The 23204-nt window shown below is 48.3% G+C and overlaps 1 protein-coding gene across 3 annotated transcripts in view; it reads right to left on the reverse strand.

Moving 5' to 3' along the window:
- Positions 1–21701, reverse strand: part of LOC125321438 (alpha-2-macroglobulin-like protein 1) — a 26361-nt gene extending 4660 nt beyond the window's left edge. The window contains exons 1-30 of one of the 3 annotated variants that reach the window (XM_048294290.1): positions 21458–21701; positions 17882–18068; positions 17388–17550; positions 16601–16653; positions 16276–16293; positions 14846–14999; positions 14335–14419; positions 13679–13799; positions 13457–13574; positions 12299–12408; positions 11811–11981; positions 10784–11008; positions 10593–10656; positions 9922–10067; positions 9617–9766; positions 8599–8796; positions 7902–7989; positions 7127–7280; positions 6114–6342; positions 5636–5759; positions 5335–5456; positions 4871–4922; positions 4395–4478; positions 3859–4035; positions 3473–3554; positions 2450–2606; positions 1799–1873; positions 1421–1592; positions 732–946; positions 241–456 (exon numbers count right to left, since the gene is read on the reverse strand). In XM_048294290.1, coding sequence (XP_048150247.1) covers positions 241–456; positions 732–946; positions 1421–1592; positions 1799–1873; positions 2450–2606; positions 3473–3554; positions 3859–4035; positions 4395–4478; positions 4871–4922; positions 5335–5456; positions 5636–5759; positions 6114–6342; positions 7127–7280; positions 7902–7989; positions 8599–8796; positions 9617–9766; positions 9922–10067; positions 10593–10656; positions 10784–11008; positions 11811–11981; positions 12299–12408; positions 13457–13574; positions 13679–13799; positions 14335–14419; positions 14846–14999; positions 16276–16293; positions 16601–16653; positions 17388–17550; positions 17882–18068; positions 21458–21528 — 3981 coding nt within the window. In that variant the 5' untranslated portion in view covers positions 21529–21701. Of the gene's footprint in view, positions 1–240; positions 457–731; positions 947–1420; positions 1593–1798; positions 1874–2449; positions 2607–3472; positions 3555–3858; positions 4036–4394; positions 4479–4870; positions 4923–5334; positions 5457–5635; positions 5760–6113; positions 6343–7126; positions 7281–7901; positions 7990–8598; positions 8797–9616; positions 9767–9921; positions 10068–10592; positions 10657–10783; positions 11009–11810; positions 11982–12298; positions 12409–13456; positions 13575–13678; positions 13800–14334; positions 14420–14845; positions 15000–16275; positions 16297–16600; positions 16654–17387; positions 17551–17881; positions 18069–21457 lie in introns of all 3 variants that reach the window. The other 2 variants (XM_048294288.1, XM_048294289.1) reach the window with 2 other exon arrangements.
- Positions 21702–23204: the final 1503 nt, after the last annotated feature.

Genomic DNA, 23204 nt, shown 5'->3' on the forward strand with positions numbered 1-23204 from the left:
CTGATGGATTTCTTGGAGGAGAGGAGCTGCTGTGGCTAGGTGGAGATGACTCAGACTTCATTTGGGGAATAGCTGTTACCTTCCTGTTGGATCACAGTTACCCCCACCAGCTTTGAAGCCCAGATTCTTGCATGTTATTGCAGCAGGTTGTTTTCACTGTTGGCTAAGTAGCAAGGTAAGATGTCCACTGGCTTTCAAGGCTTTTCACCAGACAAACTTTTTCTTCCTGGCTGGACTTACCTGCAGGAAAAGACACCCGTGGCCCTGCACACGCAGGGTATAATCTTGGGCAATGGCTGGCAGCTCCACTGTCTGTAGCAGGAGGCGATTGCTTTTGTCTACTCTGAAGTTTTGGCTGAACCCCTTGGAAGTGAGAGAAACCTGAAGATCAGGGCTATCCTTGCTGAAGATGGTGGTTGCATACAGGGCTAGGGCTTCCAGAGCAACAACTGTGTCCTGAGGAAAGAGAAAAAACATCAGGAAAAGTAGGATTCCTGCTTCCTATGCATGCCCAGTCCTTAGTCTTTCCCTCCCTCATACTGCAGCTATAGCACAATAAGGGTTGAGCTTTTCCCTTTGGCTTTTAGCGTGGGCTTATCCATAACTCCCAGGACATGTAAATCCATACATCCTCTTCTAATTTACTCTTTTTTTACTATGGGCTGTTAGAACCCATTGCTCTCAAAAAACTAGCATCCAATTTGAAGATGATGATGGCTCGAGGGGGTTACCTGCGTTGAAGCAAAGCCTCCATATGGGTTTTGCTGCTTAGTGAGCCAAGACACAATCTGGGATGCCTTTTTGATTTCATCTGATGACAAACTTGACTTTGTAAGGTGAGCCATGAGGATACTAGATGTCAATTCCACATCAACGGATGGAGCTCGATACCAAGATAGGGAATCTTCTTCCTGTTTGGACTGTTGACTCCAGAATATTTGGTCATCTAGAGGTGGAGTGGGAACATTTATGGAGCATGTAGCTGTATCTAGTGACCCTGGAGTTCTACTTAGCCCCTGTATATAGGCACTAAATGAACATGTACATTGGACACAATACAGTTGGATGATACATGGGTGCATAGCTCCCTATTTGCTCCCCACACCCTGCTTTTCCCAGTAAAACCCTAGGCCTGCTGGGGAGGAGCTCCATAATATCCATGAAATATCCAATCCATGGTTTGGATGACTGTGAGGCCAGACACCAGGACTGTGAGATCATCCATAGAGACAGTCTCATAGTGTGGATATAACCTGGGACACCTTGGCAAACTGAGGCTTGGACAGCCAAGCCTTGGACTCCCCACAAAGCTCTGGCAGTACCCCCCCAACTCCTGCCCTCCATTCCCATGGTTGTTCAACCCAGGGATTTCCACAAAGTTCTGCCGTGGCCCTCCCTCCTGCCCCAGAGTCTTTGGTACCTGATATTATGGCAGCCTTATCCAATCTTTTGAGGATTTTCTGCCTGAGCGCCTTGTCACCTGCCACTGCAAAGGCATTTGCAGCCAGTGCCAGGCTGTAGAGGTTGGGACTGCCAGTATCAGCACTGACCAGGTCCCTTATACATTTCAGAGCTTTCCCCACAACTGGGTCCTAGGATAAAATTGAAAGCACACTTGTTATGGGGAGGGTGTTTGGGAAGGGAATGCAGATTTCACACGTGCAGAGGAGGGTGGGAAGAGGGACAGCACACAAAGGGACATGACGGATAACAACCCCCAAGTGCACAAAGGCAGAGCCCAGGAGGCACTGTCTGCGAGAGGCTGCGCACACAGCCCGCTCCTACTGCCAATACTCACGGAGTGAGGCATCCCTGAGTGTATGAGAGCTGTCACGATCACAGAGCTCAGCCCCAGGCCTTCCTCCACTGCACCCTGCAGCCACCACAAAACACAGAAGAGGGCTGCTGTGAGAAGGAAGAGGGGAAAATCTTCCAGTGCCTTCTGCTCCCCTAGTAAAAGCCAGCACAGGCAACAGTGCTGGTCCTATTCCTTCTCCTAAGGAAGTGACAGGACTGGTATCCACTTTTAAAGGTCCTGCTTACCAGAGCACTTCTCTGCCGGGGTTTCCCAATCTCCTCTGGGTAGCTGATTGCTTCCCTCTGCTGAGCACATTCCCCTTTCCCCTCCCAAATGTAAGATTTTCAGTAGCGGATTTCAATGCCAGAAGAAAGTGATGTTCCCACAACCCCACTGCAAGGTGGCATGTGTTAGCTTTTGAGATTGAGGTAGGGCAGGCACTGCTTCAGTTCCCATGTGCACATCGTCAAATGCAAACCTTCATCATTCATAACTTGTAAAAGTGCCACCACAACTAGGCAACCCTGAGTGTCACCAAGGCTCTTCAGAGCCTTCCTCCTGCAGCAGAGTTCATTTGTTCTTGGCACCCAAGCTGGACCAGAAAGCGACGGAGCTCTGAGGTACCTAATGAACCACCAGGACATGTCATACCATCAGACCATTGTTGAAGAGTTTCCCCACACTCTTGAAGCAGCCAGATGGAGTCTGACTTTTAATCAGGGCACTGGCAGCATCCTTTATATTTTGTTCATCTATGTGGATGAAGTGCTGGGCTTGGCTGAAGGTCTTCAGGACAAGAGCAGTAAGCCTAAAGCCAAGGAAGGAAGAAGGAAATAGAACTGAACTGCCGCTTGATGCACGTTTCCCAGAGGAGACAGGAGTCTCTGTGTCTTCTCCTACATCATCCATGTAGAAATACCAGCAGGCCAAAGCCCCTGTGCAGATGGAGAACTGGAAGCAATGCACATGAGTTAGATGCTCATGAAGCTTGAGCTCAGAGCCATCTGCAGCAGGAGAGAAAAAATTCAATTCTCCAGCCCCTCAGAGCTCTGCTAATTTCAACAGGATGCTTTGTTGCCCTGGAGGGTTGACATTTAGTGAGATCACTCAGACCCATTCCCCACCCTGTTCGGGCATAAAGCATTCTGAAAAACCTGTAAAGAAGGTGCTTTTGCTGCTGAGTTTTCAGAATCAATCTTGTTTGGGGTGCTCAAGCGCAAACAATCCAACAGGGGTACTTCAAGTTAGTTCATTGTCACATTTGGCAGAGGTGTTCCATAGACTAAGAGGATATGTATACATATCGAAACAGATAAATAGGGAAAGTGATGGCATATTGGGGAGTGTGAAACCTGGCATGACATAAATGTTATGGAAAAAGAGGTGGATATTGCTCTGGTTTCAGCTAGGGTGGAGTTAATTTCTTCCCAGTAGCTGTTCCAGTGCCATGTTTTGGATTTGGAATGAGAATGGTGTTGAGCAAGCAGCTGTGTGGTGCTTAATTTCCACCTGGGCTTAAACCACGACACTTTCCAAAAGGTCTCAGGAGCAATTTCTGCTCAAAACTCCACAGCTTCAGACCGCCTCAGTTTCCCCAGACCAAAATCCAAGCCAGCTCAAGCCTGACCAATTCACACTGTTGTTGCCCAGTCATGTCTGGATATTGCTGCTTACCAAGTGTTTCCTGGCTCACTTCCTTCCCCAAAGGCACTGTATGAGCCATCCGTGTGCTTGTACAGGAGCTGTCGCTGATATCCTGCGGGAAGAGGCTGGGGGTAGTGAAGATACTGTGTGCCTGTCATGTTCTCCAGGTGCCAACCTGCCCCACCAATCCTGCTGATCATTACAGAGAGCATTATCTCTGAGGAATTTAGCAGAGGGGTGCCATGTACCACTTGTTCCTCTGACACGCAGTAGCCTGATTTACACTGCTGTAATCACCATGGTGTCAGGCAAGTGATGCTGCACAAATCCTGCTCAGCACCAGGCCTCTGCTGAGGCTCCTACCACACAAGTACTGTCGTGGACATCACCAGCTTAACGAGTAGAAATCCACTCACCGCTTTCCAGATAGCCAATTGCCTTCTGTTTGATTTCTGGAGTCAGCTGTCCTGTTTCTTCAAGGTATCGTGTGATAAAGACATTTGGGGCAAAATGAACCATGTTCTGCTCACCACAGCCACTGGACATCTGGAGAAGCTCATCTATGTTGTCCAGTGCTGTTCCCATAATGTCACCTGTAAGACAGAACCACGGCTTTGGGAGCCATACATATTCTTGCATGTAAAACAATTCTGGTCTCACAGATTCTCTGGATAACCTCCTAAGACTGATCTCAGTTCACCACTGCTCACATGATGTCTACAGACTCTAGGAACAGTGATATGGTACATGGCTGTCTTTCCCTTGGCTTGGTGAAATTATACATCCATCCAGTGCCACTTGTATAGGAGAGATGGGATACTGCTCTGGAAGACAGTATTGCTGTACATATTCCCTCTTATTACTCTGTTTGCTAAAGAAGACACAGTGGCACCAGAAGAGATGTGTCCTGCAGGGAAAAGTATTACTTCCCAAGACTCTTCTAAAAACTCACCTAAGAAAGAGATGTGGGCTCTCTCTGACCCAAGGACGATGTTCTCTGGCATAGTGAAAGAGATTGTCTCTGAAGCTGAAGTTCCTGCAAACGGCAAAAACATCAGAACAACAGGCATAAGGGAGATGGCAGAGTCACAGGCCAGGAGGTGGTGTAAACAAGGCTGGGATCACCTCATCAGTGGGTGGAATCAGCATTCAGAAGAGAGGATGACATGGACATCTAGCCACCCACTGATGAGGATCTGTGATGCGGTTAGACTGTGGCTTGATGTAGCTAGGAGCTTTTAGTACTGGGTAGGGCTGAATGGCTTTACCTACCCATAAAAGCTCCAAAATCCCTGACTTTCTGCTCCCTACACTCCTCCAGATAGTCCTAGAGTTGTTCAGACACCACACTGCTTCCATCTGATCTCCTCGTTCTGTGCACAAGCACGGCCTCGGTAGTACGACAGTATCTGGAGTCTCTGCACCTACCTTCAGGGCACAGGAGTGAGGTGTGGGTCTTTTCCTCCATCTGCCCCTCTGCCTGGTGGGGAAAAGGCTGGTCAGCTTAGAAGAGAGAGCAGTAAAATCAGAGAGCAGCTGTGCAGCACCCCACCTTCCTGCAAGCACCTTTCCCATCCTCGTGGGCCATGGCAAAGGGCTTCACACAGACAGCAGAGGTATCTGTGCCAACAGTGAAGTTGTACTGGGAAGCAGGTTTCTAGGCTGCTAGATGGCTTTTGACCCCATTGCCCTGACAGCAAGCAGTTCTGACATTTCTGTCCCATCCAGTGGAGGAGATCATGCTCCAGTCCAATCTACCCTTAGAATCACTCCTTGACCAGCCTTGCTGAGAATTGTGCCCACCTCCCCAGCTGATTCTTCCTTTCCAGAGCCACCCAGTTTTGAGCCTGACCCAGCTCCAACCTCAGCAGAACCCTGCAGTGCAGCCTGACCTTCACCAGCAGGTGTTTAACCACTGTGTCCTTCCCTCCAGACTCTGGCACAACAGCTGTACGCTCCATGCAAACATCTTCCCGCTCCATCACCTCAGCAGTGACAGTGAAATTCACCTTCCCTAAAAAACAAAGCATCAAGGGGCCGGTTGGCACATCTATGCCTACATTTGAGTTTGCTCAGCCTAGGGCTGCTCACTCATGTTTTGCAGAGTAGGCCATCTCCCTTCCAGCCCAGCTCTAGCTTCCTCAAGTAGCTCTGCCAGTGCCTCCCACTCCTGCTCCTCCCTTGACCCCTTACCTAATTTTGTAGCCTTCACATCCCAGGAAAATGTTTTTGCTGAATCAGGGCACAGGCAAAGAGTGAATCTGACATTTTCATGCAGAAATTCAAAATCCCTGGAGTCCATTAGGCTAAGCTGGAGCTAGAGGTGAAACAAAAGGGGGTTCAGGTTACAGAGCTGCTGCTGCTGCGTTTTTCCATTCAGGTCCTTGATTCAAATAACAATCAATCCCAGAAGCCAGGGGTGAGTATGATGATGGCCTCTTGCAGTATCTGTGGGACACCAGCAGTGTCCCATGGACATGCAATCATGTAAGGTTTAGCTTCTGGGGAGGGATAAACTGGCCAGTGATGGCTCTGTGTGGAATTAAATTGAACAGCTTCTTTGGTGTCTTTTCCAATACCTAAGAAGGCAGCCCCTTCGTTTGGAGCTCTATTAGTAAAGTAGTTTCCACACATTCCTCTGTTCCAAACCATCCTGGAGGGAGTCACTCACCGCCATGCACTGCTTCAGGTAGCTGAAGACTTTGACTTTCAGGAGAAATGACTCTCCATGGAAAACAGAGTAGGGCAAAGTGGGTTCCACGAAGAAGGGCTTGAAGCTCCGCAGGCTGGTGGGCTCTGAGATTCCCAACCCATGGCTCTCCGAGGTGCAGAAGGTCATGGCTCTCCAGTCTGTGATACTGTCAGGTACTGTGACAGCTAGCTCAGCAGCCCCTGAATCACTGAGGAGAAAACAGAGTAGAATTTTTTCACACCCTGGGAAGATTTCCCTTGGGAAGAAAAATGCAGAAATTCAGACTATGAAATGGAAGTGCGTGTGAAGGTGTGGGGATTCCTGGCAAGTAGGACAGAGGTATGGGAAGGATAGCAAATAGGTGGACAAGGAATGACTGAGAGGAAAATGCGACCCAAAATTTGCTTCTGAGCAGTGTTGCACCTGAAATTTTTCTTTTGTGTGAGCACACAGGGCTCACAGGGGTCTGCGTTATACACCCGCTCTGTGCCATGGAGCATAGTGTGACATTTCCTATTGGGAAGGTGTGGGGACAATGGAACATGTCTCTTCTGAGGTGCATATTGATAGGATAAAAGGTAACATACAGTAGGAACATGGGAGATTCTGACCTGGCCTAAGAAAATACCATGAGGATGGTCAAACACTGAAACACAGTTTGAGGAATCTCCATCCTTGGGGATACAGAGTGCGCAACTACAACTTGATCTAACCAGACCTGCCTTGTGTAGAATGCTGAGCTATGGATCTGTGGAGGCCTCTCACATCCTGCAAGAGTCTGTGATGCTAAATTCCTAGAAGCATTTGGAAAATCTCAAGCAGAGACAGGAACTGTACCAAAACTCTGTTGTCCTTATCCACTTCTTCATAGCTCCCTCTTTTCTTTCACGCACAGAAGGCAATAATGCTCTGTCTCTGCTCCTGCCCATTCCCTCTGCTGTGTCTGGTAGAAAGTCAGTATGCCTGTGGAGCCACAGCCCATGATTACTCACTTGATGGGAACCAGAGTCCAGATGAATGTCTCTGGGAACCAGGTACGTGCTGGTGCTGACTCGCTGCCCAGCTCAGTGTGCTCAGCCTCAGCAGCTTCAACAGCAGCATCTAGTTCTGGATACAAGCTCTCTGAGACTGCCAGCTCATCGAAAGCTATTGGGAATACAAGCATTCATTCAAAGCAGAGCAACTGTGAAACCAGGAAGGAGTTCAGCCAGGAAAAGCCCAGTTCTCCATCCCTCCCACTCCCGCCCCAAACCCCCTCATCCTCTCCCAGATGCCCTCAACTTACTTCACTATTGTCTTCCACAAGACAACCCAGGAGACCAGGGGGATTCCAGCATGTGTGTTCTCCCCCATGAGACATTTTACCTGCTCACAGTTTTGCTCTCACTCCCTGCAGGAAAGCCTAGATACTGCCCAATGCCAATCTTGGCTCACTCTCTGGTTTCCAGAAAGACCTTTCCTAGTCTTACAAACGGATTTTCTTTTCTGAGACAGATGCCCCATTTCCCCCCTTAACCATATTCCTGCTCACCAGCTGAAGCTTCCAAGCAGGTTGTTTCCCCGCAGCCACCCCTCTGCCCCTCCAGTGCACTGGACACACACACATGCCAGGGCCTCTCTCCTCTCCCTGTGGAGCACATCTGTGCAACCTCCCACTCATGTCTGTAAGCCATCCCCAGCTCCTAAGTACGCTGCATGTTCAGCTGCCCATGTGCAGCCTATATGTTACCCGTGATCTCCAAAGAAACAGGAAAAATCGAGATGTACACATGTAGTCGAAGTCAAAAGTGGTCTGGGTGTGGCACTCAATTGGAGACTTGATTTTAAGGCTGGTTAAAAATGTTAGACCTGCATTCTGGAGGAAAGAAGGGAAAGAAATGAAGGTATATTTTGTGGAGGGGGTGGTGTGTCTGTCTCTTCTGCCAAATCAGCCACGGGTGTTGTTGCACCTCAGCATAACCTGCAAATTTATACAGGGAGAGAATGCAGAACTGTCCTGCTCCCAGAGCCTGGTCCTCGTTCCAAAGGATTGTGGGGGTGACCACTTGCATGTGCATGCCTGCACACAAAGTCATTATTTTGGCACCACAGTTTGATGCCCACCCCGACCCAGACTTTTCTCATCCTTCACTGCCATTCCTTTCTACTATTCTTTCCCTCATTTCCCTAGGTCCCCCTTTTCTCTCAGGTGCTTTGCTTTTCCAACCTCCAATCTTCTCTGACACAGGCTGATAATCCACTCTGCTTCCAATCCCTAGAAAGTCTAAAGGGGACTAATGGGGAGCTGGGTTCTAGGAATCTCCCTGATCAGTGGGAATTTATCATGCTGGGAGCATAGAGTGTCATTGACCTCTTAGTTCAGAAGTTTGGCAAATTCAGATCATGAAGTTTATAGGAAAGACAATCTGTGAAGCTACCCAGTGCTCGGCTCCGGTATTTCAGGCTTTCTGGAAATTAGATTTACCTTCAGAAGTTCATAAACATCTGGCTGGGACACTGCATAAGAGTATCTGTTGTACATGAATGGTGACTTTGCTCCTGGTGAAAGGGTGGTCTGAGAGGCATCAGTGATTCCTGGGCCCTTGTGGATAGTGCAGTAGTCACTGTAGACATCTGTGAGGGTGCTGAGCTGCTCCTGAGCATAGCTGAACATATTATACACCTGTAGACAGAGAATGAAAACAGTACAGGTCAGTATGAGAGGTGGAGAGATTTTAATTTCTATCCAGATGTTTCCTATGACCTCAGAGGCCGAGCTTGGATCCCACCTGTCACAAAAACCCAGCCCCAAGGGGTTTTGAGTTTTATGGAGAGCCTCTCCAAATTTTGGATGCGTAGCACCAGAGAAGAACATGAGCCACTCTGGGGTATGGCTGCATAGCTGTGGCACTTCTAGCTTAATAACTGTACCTGTGAACTCAATGCACACACTAAGGACACCTTCCCTGCATGAATCATTGGACAGCTCCTTGTCTCACTGAAGGCACATCCTGGATCCACCAAGACAGTCTCAAGAAGCAATTCAGGTGTCCATAGACCCAGGTCTAGAGGAGAAATGGGACCCTTCCACTGCCAATACACCACTTAGAGTCCACTCTGTGAATGGAAGGACTGTCTGGTTCACGTGAGCTGGAACAAAGTGTGGAACAAAGAGGAGCCTATCCCACATTCGGCATTTTTTTTAACACGACTTTTTTTAGAGCACTATCATGAATCAGTTCAGGAGGTGGATGTCTCTTGCCTTCTGCTTGCCACTGTGGCAAAGCACTGTAAGTTTAACAAGGATGTGACTTTGGGCTGTAGCTGGGGATGACAGTGGTTTATTCTATTAGATCCCTCTGTAGACACTGGAAATTTTGGCTGGTGTTTGATGTTGGCCTTCATTTTTTCTCATTAAGCTGTGCTGTGTCCCCATTTGAGTACCTGTTGGTATATCCACCATGCCTTATTAATCAGCAAGGGTCAGCACTGAAATGACTCACACTATCCCTGGACAGCTCAGCCTCTGGCCTCAGGAGCAGGACACTTTCATCTACTGCGCGGATGCTGCACAGGGAGCCTGGAGCAGCCTGCAAATGGAGACGGACAGTCGATCCTGGGAGAGCCACTGCATCTGAGAAGCCAAGCTTCACCTGCAACAGCAGAAGAAAGAGGAACTGAAGGCACTGACAGATGAAGGAAAGGGGAAACTGTGGTTATTGGATTCTGCTGGATATCTATTGCCAGTTTGCAGATAATTAGCCACCCTCCAGCCAACCTGCCCCTTTATGTTTTGTGCACTGCTTACATGGTTCCTGAAGCAGCTGGAGACTTTCAGGCGAAAGGTGTCAGCTGCCACTTGTCCCTCAGGGAAGGCAATGTAAACAAAGAGGGTAGCCATGGATGAAATGAGGTCAATGGGCAGAGTGATGTTGAAAGCCCCACTGTACTGACCTGAAGGAAGAAGGAAAAATTGAAGAAATATAGGAAGATGTGAGGAAGTCTGCAATCCAAGGATTACAGCAGGAACATGCTCTTCCTCTGTAATACTTCTGTACAGTTTCTTGGATAAAACTATTCTGCCTTGCTTCTGGGGAGGCCACAGCTAGACCAGGATGTAGGTTAGTACCATTTTATAGCAGTGACTTGACATCATAATGGGTCTTGGCAAAAGTGAGCGCTTGGAAGAGAAATGACTTTCCGCTTGAGCCCAGAAAAAAAGATTCCGTAAGTTACCTTGGAGGTCTCTGATAGTTTCCTGCTTGGCAGATCAACTCTGACAGTTTCATCATTTGATCAGAAGGGAAAAAACCAAAGGAAATTAAGAGACAAAAAAGATAGCATATCTCCTATAGGGTTTTTGTGCCAGCTCTGTGGTTTTCTGTTGGTCTCAGATGTCTTTTCTCTCATTCTCCATCTAGGCTGGAAGGACTTTCTTGTTAGGTGCTTAATTTGTTCCTGGTAGTTAGATGCTCTTACCTGATGGTGGATCAAGAAGCACTGTTGTTTGGCCATGATGCACAAGGGACCCTCTGGCCATAACCTACAGGGTAATGAAGAGAACAAAGAGTTGAGAGTGCTTCTGCTCCCTGTTTGTGGGCCAGCAAAGGGTGTTGTACTGACACAGACCCGGCGCAGAGCTGACCTCGCTGGCGCTGCCCTGCACTCACCAGGTGGTAGAAGCGTGCTCTGGTAGCCCCGTGGGCCAGCTCTGTGGCGAGTACATGGTAGTGCACGGTGACCTGCTGCACGTCCCCACAGGCTGGCACTGCCTGCACCGGCTGGATCCTCACAGAGCTGCGGCTGGAGGAGTAGAAGGCCCTCAGTGGGAGCGATGCAGTGCCGTAAGACACCTTCACGTTTCGACCGCTCGAGTCCTCCGGCTGGGACTTTGCCTGTGGCACAGAAAAAAATGCCTGAGGATTTCTTGCAGCTCTCCCTATGCCAAAACCAAGACTGACTGAGCAGTGGGCTCTGAACTATCTCAGGGTAAAGTGTCTATTTCCACCTATGCCAAGTTCAGTCTCTGTCTGTGGAGCTTGGCACTGCCTGCTGTACCACCCTCTGGGATAACTGGTGTCTAAACAGGAGCAGGGAGCTGTATACTACTAGGGCTTTGGCTGAAGTCTGAAATTCTGCAATGCTGCTGCTACCCTGGGAGCAAGCCAGGTCATTAGACTGTGTAGAGTGGCTTATTAGCCCCTGGATCAAACCTTTCAACTCTGCTTCTGTATGGAATATGTGGATAAAGTATTAGAATGGATCTGCCCTGATGATGTATTTCACTCATCAATGCTGTTCTGTATTTCTTTCAGCACTTTCCCTGATCCATAGCGTAGAGGTGGCAGGGGACAACTGAAGATCAGTAGCCTTACTCAACTTTGACATATGACCTATCTGTACTTAGAGTATAACATTAACATCTTTTGAACTTACAGCAAGGTCAAAATCCATCATCCAAGATACCTCTGGTAATATCAGAGACAGGGCTTGCCTCAAAGTGCTTTGACCTCCAAGTTAGACAGGACAGGCATTAGAAACCTAGCACTACAATCAGACAAGAGAGTCTTCTTTGTTCATGGGAAAGCAGAGGCAAATTTTCTCTGTCAATTCCCTCTCTGTGACATTCCTATTTAGCTCCTTACATTCTAGTTACCTGCTTAGCAGCAGATTGGTTTGCAGTAAGCAGCTCCTAACCTGCAGTATAACTTTACTGCTGTTGTCCCATGCTGATGTCTCTAAGACAAAGGAGGCCATCCCAGTGTCATCTGTGAGGTAGGTCTTGGTCTGCTTCCTGCTCCCATAGGACACTGTAAGAATCACCTTCTTGCCCTTCAGGTGTGTCCCATTGGCACTTTTGAGTTCCAGCTGTAATGATGCAGAGAACAGTCTGAGAATTGGAGGCCACAGGATTGAAAATCTACCTCCCAGGAGGAGTCCCAGTCCCCCTCTCCACAAAGGGACTCTCAGTGTGAATTTTAACTTCCCCAACCCTTCCCCATTTATGCGGCAGCCATCTCATCTGGATAACCTCTTGGTAAACAAGTCAAAGGAGGGACTGAGACAGAGGATTGTGCTGGCAGCTTTGGGCAGCTCAGAACAAGGGGACCTCTGGGCACTTCTGTGCCTACAACCTGCTTAGGCCCAGCTGCTGGGTTTTCCATGTTTCTTTCCTTTTCACTCACATTTCCATAATAGGGAGCTCCTTGCTGATAGTAGTTGCTTGTCCCCCAGAACTGGAGAGTTGTGACATCAAAAGTGACCTTGCAGTTTTCGGTGGTGTTGAACTCCACCCCTGGGAAAGAGAGGAGGCACATGCAGGTGAGTACCATGTGTCCAAGCAGGCATCAAGATTGGATGAACTCAGTTAGGGGGTGGACTATCACTCACAGGGGATTGTAGTTTCTCCATGCAACTTCAGGAGTCATTTAACACACACACACACACTCAGCTATAGGGCCTCCTACATTCTGACATGAGAGAATGACAGCAGTCTGTCAGGAGGTCTCTGTCAGACAGTTCTCAAACACACTTTTCCACTTTAAGATGGTCCTACTCGTAATTGTCCTCTTCTTGTCTTCTTCCCTCCTCACAGCAGTCACTAGAAGGCAACATTTTTCCTTGCCTTTCCCCTGTCAGTTTGCAGTCTGCTGTCTTGTCCTGTGTGCCCATCTGAAATCACTGCAGTTGCTTGTTAAGAGAATGTGTGTCACTGCTTCTGGCAAGGGGCTGCAAAACATTTTCTTGTGAGGAAGGCTTTGCAGAATTTTGTGAGAGAGGGAACCTTACAGGAAACTTTATCTCCCTATCTGGGATGTGGAGATAAAACTAATGAGGAGCTAATAACAGTAGACAGTCAGGACCTTGGTTATCCCTACTTGCTCTGAGAAACTCCTCATTCCAATGGACTGTCCTAAAATATGGTTTAAGAACAAGAGAACCTGGCATGGCCCACCTCTGTACACATTTTTAATGTGATGAGAACACAAAAAAAAGCAGCTCTTGCCCATCTCTGTCAAAACAAAGTGACTGCCAGAGCTGGACTGTCCACAGCAACTTGTAGAGGAGCAAGCACACTGGTAAAGCCCATCCTGCAACTGGGAGAACTCACATGTCCCATGTTATGATACTTAAAAACATTCATGTTGTCATGGTGCTCCCAGGGAAGACACAGCCCTCCAAACATTAGGCCTCATGGGAGCCAGTGCTGAAAGCTCCAGTGGTTTGATGGGAAGACACAAAGATCCATAAGGGATCTTACAGCTAAAAACCCAAAGACAAGTATATTTTATGAGTGTAAAATAAAAGATTTTCCACAAAGCATAGAATCAGTTTTTTTCTACCTGTTCCACTTTCTTTCAGGAAAGCCTCAGCCTCCAGGTTGAAATCATAGTTATCACCATGCTTCCGGTGGAAAATCTTAGTATTCACTTCAGTGGAAAAGCAGCCATCCTCATCTGTCTGGGAATGTGAAATTGTGTTTGTTAAGCAACCGTGAAGGCAAAACAGTCTCTTTGCCCTCGTTCCTCCCTTTGGCAAGAGGAGTGGGTGTCTCCCGTGCTCACCTCTCCAGTGTAATCCTTACAAATACTGCGCTTGGCTTTGGAAGACTTCCGGCTATAGCGGATATGCTTCCGGCACACCACAGCCTTCACGCTACCCTGGACTGCTTTCCCATAGGTGTACCTGGCAGAGGGAGCACAGAGGATTCACACACAAAAACACTGGCTCAAGAGTGACTAAGGTCAGCTTTAGCCTGTGGTATGCAGCTGTACAGCCCAGCAGCCTGCAGACTATCCATGGATCATCAGCGCAGAAGAGGAGGCCAAGAAATACAAGTGACCTCATCAGATTGAGACAGAGGGCAGCGGTGGGCGAGTTCTCTTCAAGTCAACACTAGTCCCACCAGGCAGGGCTAGGGGACATTGTGTTGGCCACAAGCTGAGCCATGATTCCTACAACACTGCCGCTAATAAATGCAGCAGAGGTGCTGTACTGTAGAGAACATGCACCACCACACTTTCAGACTCACAGAGACAGTAGGGAGAGAGAATACGGACAAAGGTGAGAGTCCAGGAGAATTACTTAGCAATGGATGCCAGGGTACCAGCTCTTGGGGTGGAGATAGGGTTGGCAGAGACCATTTTGAGCTCAGTGATTGATGGCTGTGCATTTTCCAAACCAGTAAAAATGCACCTTCTGCCACGATAAGTCAGCTCACATGCCACAGACGTGGAGACGGAAGTTTTCCTCTAGGATAGTGATGACCCGAGGCATCTGGATGGAAACACTGAACTTGGGCAGCGCTGTGTGAAAGCAAGAGAAATATAATTCAGTGAGAATAGAAAGAGTTCATTTGTTCCAATCCTTCCTAAGTGTTTTTTTGCAGAAAGAAAAAATCTCTGCTTTTGTTCCGTGACTACCAGCACAGGGCCTGGTAGGAACACACCAGCAGCCCAGCCAGGAGAATGGGATGGGAGTAAGCAGCTTGAGTGTCCTCCCCAGAACACAGCTGTGGGACACTGCCTCAGTCCATCCTCAGGACACGGGGGAGGAGAAAGCCGGTGGGCCTGGGTGAAGGTCGATGGTTACCCCTATGGGCAGGCACTTGCACTTCCCAGGAGATAGCACAATCAGCACAGCTGCATGGCCCACTCAGCTCTGTGTGAGGGGGGGCCTGGAGGCTGGAAATACACCTTTCTGTGCTGCCATCAGCTTCCTGAGGCTCTTACCATACTCCTCTACCCTGAAGGTGCGTGTGAGGTCAGGCATTTTGATGGTGTACTCTCCAACCGGTGCTTCTGCAGCCAGTGGGAAGGACAGATCCACAATGCCTCCCACAGGTGTGACATCCAGCCACTGTGCAATTCGGTTCCCTTTGGGGTCCTGCACAGGGGGAGTAGAGAGCAGTTATTTTCCAGTGCAAAAACACTCTTTTGAAGGATGTCCAAGATACCAGGGTGTGGTCTGACCACATATTCTCTTGTCCTGAGAGCCTAGGTCTATGGCACAGCTACAGTGCTCAGGTGAGTCCAAGCTCAATGAGGAAAGGACTTTCCTCCTGGTCTCACTGACAAAGTAAATCCATCATATTATTGTTCTCTGGTGGCATTGCCATCTCTGACTGCTGCAAAACCGTAGTTTACTGCCTGCCTGTCTCACTAAGACAGAGAAGTGGTCCTTCTTAGAGACCTCTGTTGTCACCTAAGCTGGCACAGCCTCCAAGGTCACTGTGGAGACACTCTGCCTAAGGCACAAGCTACTGGGGAGTGATTTCTAGGGACTGATATCTTGAATCCCCAGGGAAAACTGGGGAAATGAGGCCAGGACTCCATGCAGGGGAACCACCGAGGCCCAGTCATGAAGGAAAGTGTTCTCCCACTGCTGGCTCTGGGGAGGGCAGGATGCAAAACTCTGGGTACAGCCACACTGCCCAGTAAGGGCTTTGTCATGGGTTGATGGGTGCTTCATGTGGGACAAGTGGGCACTGCTGTTTGAAAAGGTGAAGCTGGATCAGAGTGCTATGTTTGCATAAGTTGGCACAAGGTATTGCATAGCTGTCTCACAAACCGTGTGTTTACATAATGATCCCTTGCTGGGTATGGCATGCACACCATACATTAACTACTGCCCATTGCTAGCTGGGACTCTGACTTCTCTGCATGGGTACTACAAACCCCACCATCACTATCAGGTGTCTTTCCTCAGCACAGTGATTACACTGGACAAACAGATTTTAAGAATAACAGCCTGAAAGCTGCTTTAGGAAGTGTTTCTAGCTGTACAGTCATAACACTAACTGGTCAAACTTTTGGTTTTTGTATGCTAAATATAAAAGTCTCCTTAAGGAAACTTCAGGATCTTCACAAGTCTTCAATTCATAGGCTACAGGGACTATAAGTCCAATGACCACTCTAGGAAGGTTTACTGGTTTTCAGTGGCACCCATCATTTACTGCAGGGATCCCTGTGTGATCAGTGTTGTGACACTGCTCTGCCAAACTTTTCTGGACATGGAAGGAAAGGCAAGCAGCCAAGGACTGTTCCTATTCATTCTGAGGTAACTGACTTTCTGCATCCATATTTCCCCACCACCATCTCCAAACCTGTGTCTTCCCCAAGGTGAGAAGAATTCACCACTTTCAATAAAGTAGGAGCTTTACCTTCAGTTCCACCAGGCGCTGCTGCGGGGAGGAAAAAACAGTTACTGGTGGGATGCTTTCAGGTAAGTTACCATCCACCTCCTTGGTATTCTTTATTTCCCCCAACCATCCATCAGTCTTCTCTAAGCAATTCCCAGGACTGCCCATAACCCAACATCACGAGCAGCTCCTGTGTTGCAGGTGGTGCCGAGCTCTGTTTGTAAGCACCAAAAGCAACACTGAGACCAGCTGTACACATAACCTGGCTGGGCCAAGCACTGATCTAGAAGACATGCAGGCAGCCCATAACATTTCCAGACTTCAGGTGTCTTCCCTCTTGACTTACTGTTTCACTGCTGGCAATAAAGTTCTGATCCAAGGTCACAATCCGCAGCTTGACTATAAAGCAAAAGGAAAACAGGACTGGCTGAAATGAGATCAAGTCTCTCTATAGTAAATAACAAGAACAGATAGCTAAGAAAGATGTGCACACGTGCTTCACTGAGAGGATTTGGGCAGCAGATAGAGCCATCCACTCCTAGGCTATGCCCAAAGCCCTGCTAGGAGCTGGCAGCCTGCTAGAGAAAAAGTGTTAGGAGAGGCAGTGTGGTGCTTTCCGGGAAGGCTGGCTGTGCTGGTGAGAAACAGCATTTTTCTGGACAGTGGACCTGTGGTGGGCCCCTCAGTCTTGCCTGCAGTGAAGGTCATCCTAGGGGAAAGTGTGGAGAGGCATGGGGCAAACAGATGTACCCTGTGGTGATCTGAGCTGTGCCAGGGCAGTGGTGGGACCTGTAGGACTGCAGTCCTCACCTGAGGAAGTCTGTGGGGAAGGGAGGGATTTAGGGCCCTGACAGAGAGTCATGGCTTTGACTGGAACAATCATGAGTATAACACTGTGGCTTCTAAACCTTTTCTCACACATCAAGGAAAACACACAACTCCTGTTCACAGTGGCATGCATCATGCTGACATAGGAGAGAGATATTCCCAAACCTCTCAAAGCCTAAAAGGAAGATGAAGCCTGTGGCCCATCTCCCTCCCTGAGCAGGTCCTGCTCAGAGGACTAGAGAGTACCCCACATTTTGTGGCCTGAGGACCACTCTCTCTCACAAGACATGGCATTCTGTCCATACCAATCTGTCCAGGTTTGTACACTGGTTTGTCTGTCTGGATAAAAGTCTTCTTGTCTGCATGCTTGATTAGGACTTTCTGTTTCTTCTGGAACTCTGAGTTGCCTTCCACAACTGTGATAACAACAAAAGCCACTTCATCAGGGTTTCCAACAGGAGGAGGGACCTGCAGGTATAGTTACAACCATCATTCAGGGTGGATCTCATTCCCAGGGTTTTTGTAATAACAATTAGGTTATTACTTTTGCGTTGCTCCAGTTCTTCTTGCCCTGAAAGACTTCACAGAACATTTCAAAAAGTTTTCTAGAAGAGTAAAATATTAGTGGGGCTACACAGCAGGAAAGACATTGGCAGACCTATGCAGGCTGAAGCAGAAGATTCACTGGCTAATTAAGATATCCTCGTGGGAAGACACAATCCTTTGCATTCCTGACCAGCAAGAACAGAACTCATGCAATATCCACCCTAGTGAGAACCCTTGAAAGCATATTCCTCACCTGGAAGCTTGTGCAATGAAAGAAGGGGAGCTGAGAGATGGACTGAGTGATCAGAGTCTCATTCCCAGCTCTGCTTTGCAAGGTGACCGACACATGGATCGGGACTGCTTGCTCTCTGCTGAGCTGGAGACACACTGTCTCTGAGAAGGGGTAGTAGAGCTGAGATGGTATTGCCACAACATAGTTTCTGTTGAAAAAGAAAGAAAGAAAGAAAAAGATCAGGTTAAACTGACTTTCTAAGAGGACAGGTTTTCACCTGTATTTAGGTACTTCCTAGGAGACTTCTGGTCTCTTCATTCCACTGTCATGACACCAGTGGGACGTGACACCATTCTCATCTATGGGTACTGCAGACATTAACACTGACGTGGCACTGTATGCTGCATGAACGTATGAAAAGATAAAGTCACTGCCTTACAAACTGAAAGTGAAAATAAGGTGAAGGGATCTCCCCACATCACCCAAGGGATCAGCAACAGCTTGGCTCTCTTGCAGGTTTCCCGAGTGTCATAGGTTAGCAAGCATAGTCCCGGAAGGGATGTCCTTGCTAAGGGGTGCTTACAGTTTCCTCTGGGAACTGATAGAACCTATCAGCTGGCCAGTTTGAATATGGACAATTCTCTAAGCCACTTAAAGTTGTGATCACCTCTGTGATCCACATTTAGGAATAGGCAAACTCCCCCTCCAAGCTCTCTCTCGTTTCTGGCGCTGGGACAGGTGGCTGCGGGCCCCGTGCGGGGGCCAATGGGCCCGGCCCCTGCTTGGGCCAGGCCGGGCCGGGCCACGGCCATCCTGGAGCCGATGGACCTGTTCCAGCCGTGGAACCCCCCCCACTGCCTTGCCGTGGGCAGCCGGAGCGGCTCGGCTCTCCCCCCTCTCCACTTCGATAAGAAAAATTCAACATTCCAGCTGCAAAGCTGCAAGGCTGAGGTGAGATTAACCCCTTTACTGCTGTGAAGAGCTGAAAACCTGAGGGAAGAGAGAGAGAGGAGATGCTTAAAGCTGAAATTCTGTTGTGAAGCTATGATATATCAGAGTATCCCATTGTAATTTCATGAAGATATGGGGGGTGGAGTGTTCAACTCGTAAGCAAAAGCACCTGCGCTGAGATAGGCAGATGCTGACGCAGCTGTAATTTCATGAGAAGTTTGGACAGGGAGAGATGGACCAGATGAGGACTTTTGCTCCAAATGGGAAAGGAGAAAACCTCAGTCCCTAGAGATGCTCCCAGAGATAGTCCTAAAGATGAAGATGACGAAGACCCTTTGCTCCCAGGGAAGGAGAAGGGCCTCTGTTTTTGTTTCTGAAGGGCTCAACCTTAAAATTGTACCCCAAAAAACTTCAAGAGTGGATCCTCGAAAGCAGTTGCGGGAAAAGCTGCAAGTCGGGGGAAGGGACTCACACGCAGGCAGAGAGACTCCTCTTCCTAAATGGACTGAACGATATTTGGAAGTGGGCGGCTGTCTCGTTGTGATAATGTTCTCATAGCACGAGCAAGAAGAGACTTCTCTTTCTAAATGGACTGAACAAAGTTATTATGGAAGTGGTAAACAGACTGAACATCTTAAGGGTTGTCTTTTTACATTGTCAGTGGGAGAAGGGAGGAAGGTGGGGGGAGGAGGAGAGTTCTGAAGGTGGTATTTTTTTTTTTTTCTCTCTTTTAGGTTTGTTAATAAACTTCTTTATATTCTTTCAAGTTTGGTGCCTGCTTTGCATTTCTCCTAATTCTTATCTCACAGCAGATAAACAGTAATGAGTATTTTGGACCAAACCACTACACCGAGTCTTCAGCATTTTCACTGAACAACTATGTATCACCATCAATTTTGTTGGCTGGTTTTCCTCCTACTCTTGGGCTCAGAAGCAATGCCCTATGTGAGGGACCCACTGTCCCAGCTTCATCTTCCAGACACAGAGACTTGTGAGCACCTTCACTTCAGCTGCTCACACTCTTGTCCTCTTTGCTCTCCCATCTCTGCATCTACTCTGAGCTGCGTCCATAACACCGAAAAGCTGTTCACAGTTTGGTGGTTTTCATCTTTTACTGCAGTGCAGCATCTAGGACCAACAAAAAGCCAACATTCAAGCACATTTCAAAACTCTTATCAGTGACTCCTCCCACTCACTGCCTCTGGACAGGCTCAGCCAGCAGCATGTTTTGCCGGAAGCAGAGGACAGGGCCTGGAAAGATGAGAACAGCAGGAGGAAGGGAGGTGACCTGCTGGCAGTTCTCAGCTGGAGTTCAGCACCCTGGCGAGAGGGAGCCAAAGTCCTGCTGGCCAGGAGCCTCTGGGTGCTGTCACACTTGAGTGCTGCCAAGCTGCCTTGAGGATCTCAAAACACGTACCAACAACATTTTGTTTTTCCTATTTGAGCTGACTCATGACACCTCCCTCCTGCCACTTGCGCCAAAGGATGGGATGAGCACTAAAAACTCACTGCTTGAACCTCCCATACCTCCCTTGCTCCTAATGATCCTTTACTCTGGAACATTTTCTTACACCCCTTTAAAAATTCATCCCTTGCCCTTGCCTTCTGAGCTATAAAAGTAATAAAGAGCATCTCTGAGGCTGTCATCCAAGGGTCCCAAGATGCAGGCTGGATCATGAATCTACAAAAACATTGGAATACAGCAGACAACCTTTTGAAGCAAGTGGTATTTCCATAAAGCAAAGCTTCACGCTGAAGGTAAAAGTGGCGATCAGGCAGCAGCAAAGCGCATCCTTTGCGTGGGAGCTTGTCAGCCTCGGGAATATGTCCTAGAGGAAATACTCCCACTGGATAAGTTTTGTAAAGCTAGGCTTGTGCATGCCACACCACATGCAGCAGGAGGGAACCCAGCTACAACCCACTGACATATTTCTCACTGTAACATCTACTGTTCAAGCACAGTCATGCTTCTGTTTGCACTTGTGCCATGGCTGCAAAAGCAAACGCCTTCAGAAAAGCAAGAACAAGTTCACAAGCCAGGATATCACAGCAGTGCCTGCTGGAACAGGAGCTGCATTCCTGACAAAGTATATGAAGAGAAGCTGTGCTGGGAATTGTCCGTGCCAGAGGTCTGAGAAAAGGCATGGTGGGAGCAGATGGCCAGCCAAGCCTGAACGAACACACTGCTCTACCAAAAGCATCCTTATCAGATACTTGGGCTCATGCTTGCTCAGTTTGTAAAGGCACTCAGCTTTGCTGGCTAAACTATCAAATGGTGACCTATGACTCTGGGAAGAAAAGCTTAGCCCAAAGGAAGCATATTCTGCAACACAGTAGGAGACACGAGATATTGGCAGGTCAGAATTAAGCTGATGCAGAAAGCTGGCAGAGTTGTTCCGCCTGAGTCCTTGCTGAAATACATGGTCTACATCAAAGGCACTAAAGGAAGAGCCAGTTAGCAGGGACAATGTGGGGAAAGGGCACATGGAAACCAAGTGAAACCTTGGGAACATGAGAAATTATGCCCCTCTGGAAAAACATGCCCCACCTTAAGATTCTGTCCCATTTCTGTCATATTGCCACCTGCCCCCCCACCAGGATCCCTTTATAGACCAGAGCACATTTGCAAAGCAGTGAAGTTCTTACAGCGTTGCAGGCATTCCAGCCGTGCTAGGCAGGAGAAGGATGCTGCCCCACAGGAAAATGATCCTCCACATAGCTGATTGCAGGCTGAATTCCTCCAAGGAAAGCTTAGCCACTCCTCAGTACTCCATTCGCCCCTGCTTCTGCTGTCTTCCTTCTTCCCCTCATCCGGAGCTGAAGGAGCACGCAGCTCCTGCCGTGACTGGACTCCCGTTCCTCCCTTGGCTTCAAATCCAAGGTGGAAATCAGGCTGCTCGTGGCTGGAATGTGGGCGGGAGAAAAGGGTGGCGACAGTGTTTACTGCCTACAAACCAGAGGCAGCTGCCTCGAGACTTTGTAAGGCTTGTTGGTGTTTCTCTGGGAGAGGGCTTGTCTGCCCTATGCAGCACCCCTGGGAGCAGGAGTGCTTAGTTACTGTATTTGGTGCAGGGGCCCGATTTTTTTTAAAAGTGTCTTTACTGGGATGTCATCAGAAGCTTCTGGATACAAATTAATTCGTTGTGACGTCAGTGGATTTTTGTCCATGGCTCTTCTTCTGCAGAACATCTTCTTAGGTATTATTTGCTTCTTACTGATATTTCACTCCTGACCTGCAGCCTCCATCTGGACCAGTCCAGGGCTTCACGTGCAGCTCTGCCAGTGTCTCCATTCCTCCCTGGAATTCCTCCCTAGCATTTTATTATCTTTTAGTTGTCTTTCTGGTTTTTGTCTCACTAGTTTAGACTTGAACTTAAACCCCATTTTAATTTTGGAGAATCAAATGTGCTCCCAGATCAGTGACATGCAGTGCTTTAAACCTGAGGTTTATCTGCAATGTCAGTGCTAGGTTAAAGGCTGGTGTGCCCCTGTTCCATCGGACTGTGCTCTGAGAGAGTGGGTGCTAAGCACACACATGGAGACTGTGCCAAAGTAAATCCAGGGGATTGCTTCAGCTGGGAGCAGGGCATGGGTGGATGGCAAATTCTCTCTATGCTGTGTACGTTTGGTTGTGCTCTGCTAAAACACAGCTGGGGCCAGGACAGAATGAGGACATCCACCTTCAAGTGAGGTTGTAACTAGAGGGCAAATTCATCCAAGCCCTGTGCACTTCACTGCTGCCCCTCAGGAGATGGAAACACAAGGGTGCAGTGCCCAGGAAGAGTCTGGAGGAGATGGGGGGGTGATGTCAGTGTAGAATCACCTTATGGCTGGGGAAATCTGTCAGAAGACTGGGCATCCAGCTTGGGCACATGTAAAGTAGAGATTTGATAAAATATGTGTGGACTGAAAATGTCATGCTTTCTTTGGAAAGGCCTTACAGTGGAACTATGAGGGGAGTTGGCGTAAGTAGCAGGAACTGCCCTGGAAAAGATTCTGTACCCAGGAGGACCAGACATGGCTGGGATGGATGGGTGGACAGAGGTAGTGATGCATGGAATGGAGGTGATTTGAAAGGTTTTTAATCCAAGCTCTGAGTAACAACTGGATGAGGGGAAGATCACTAATGCTGCTTTTTACAAGCTGAGAACAATAGCTCATGTGCAGATTTGGCTCTCATCAGATACTACAGCCAGGGTCTAGACCAGCCACAGATGAGATGAGATTCTCCCAAGTCCCCTTCAGCCTGAGTTAGAGATAAGTATTCCCATATATTCCTTCTCAGTGTCCTGGCACCTGGAATACCACCTGAATGTAAATGTGGGTGGAAAACTGTGCTATGTGGCCTTCACTCTGCTGCTGGTGGGAGCAAGTAAATATTAGCTAATGTCAT

This window comes from Corvus hawaiiensis, chromosome 2, assembly GCF_020740725.1.
Source record: "Corvus hawaiiensis isolate bCorHaw1 chromosome 2, bCorHaw1.pri.cur, whole genome shotgun sequence".
Lineage (NCBI taxonomy): Eukaryota > Metazoa > Chordata > Aves > Passeriformes > Corvidae > Corvus > Corvus hawaiiensis.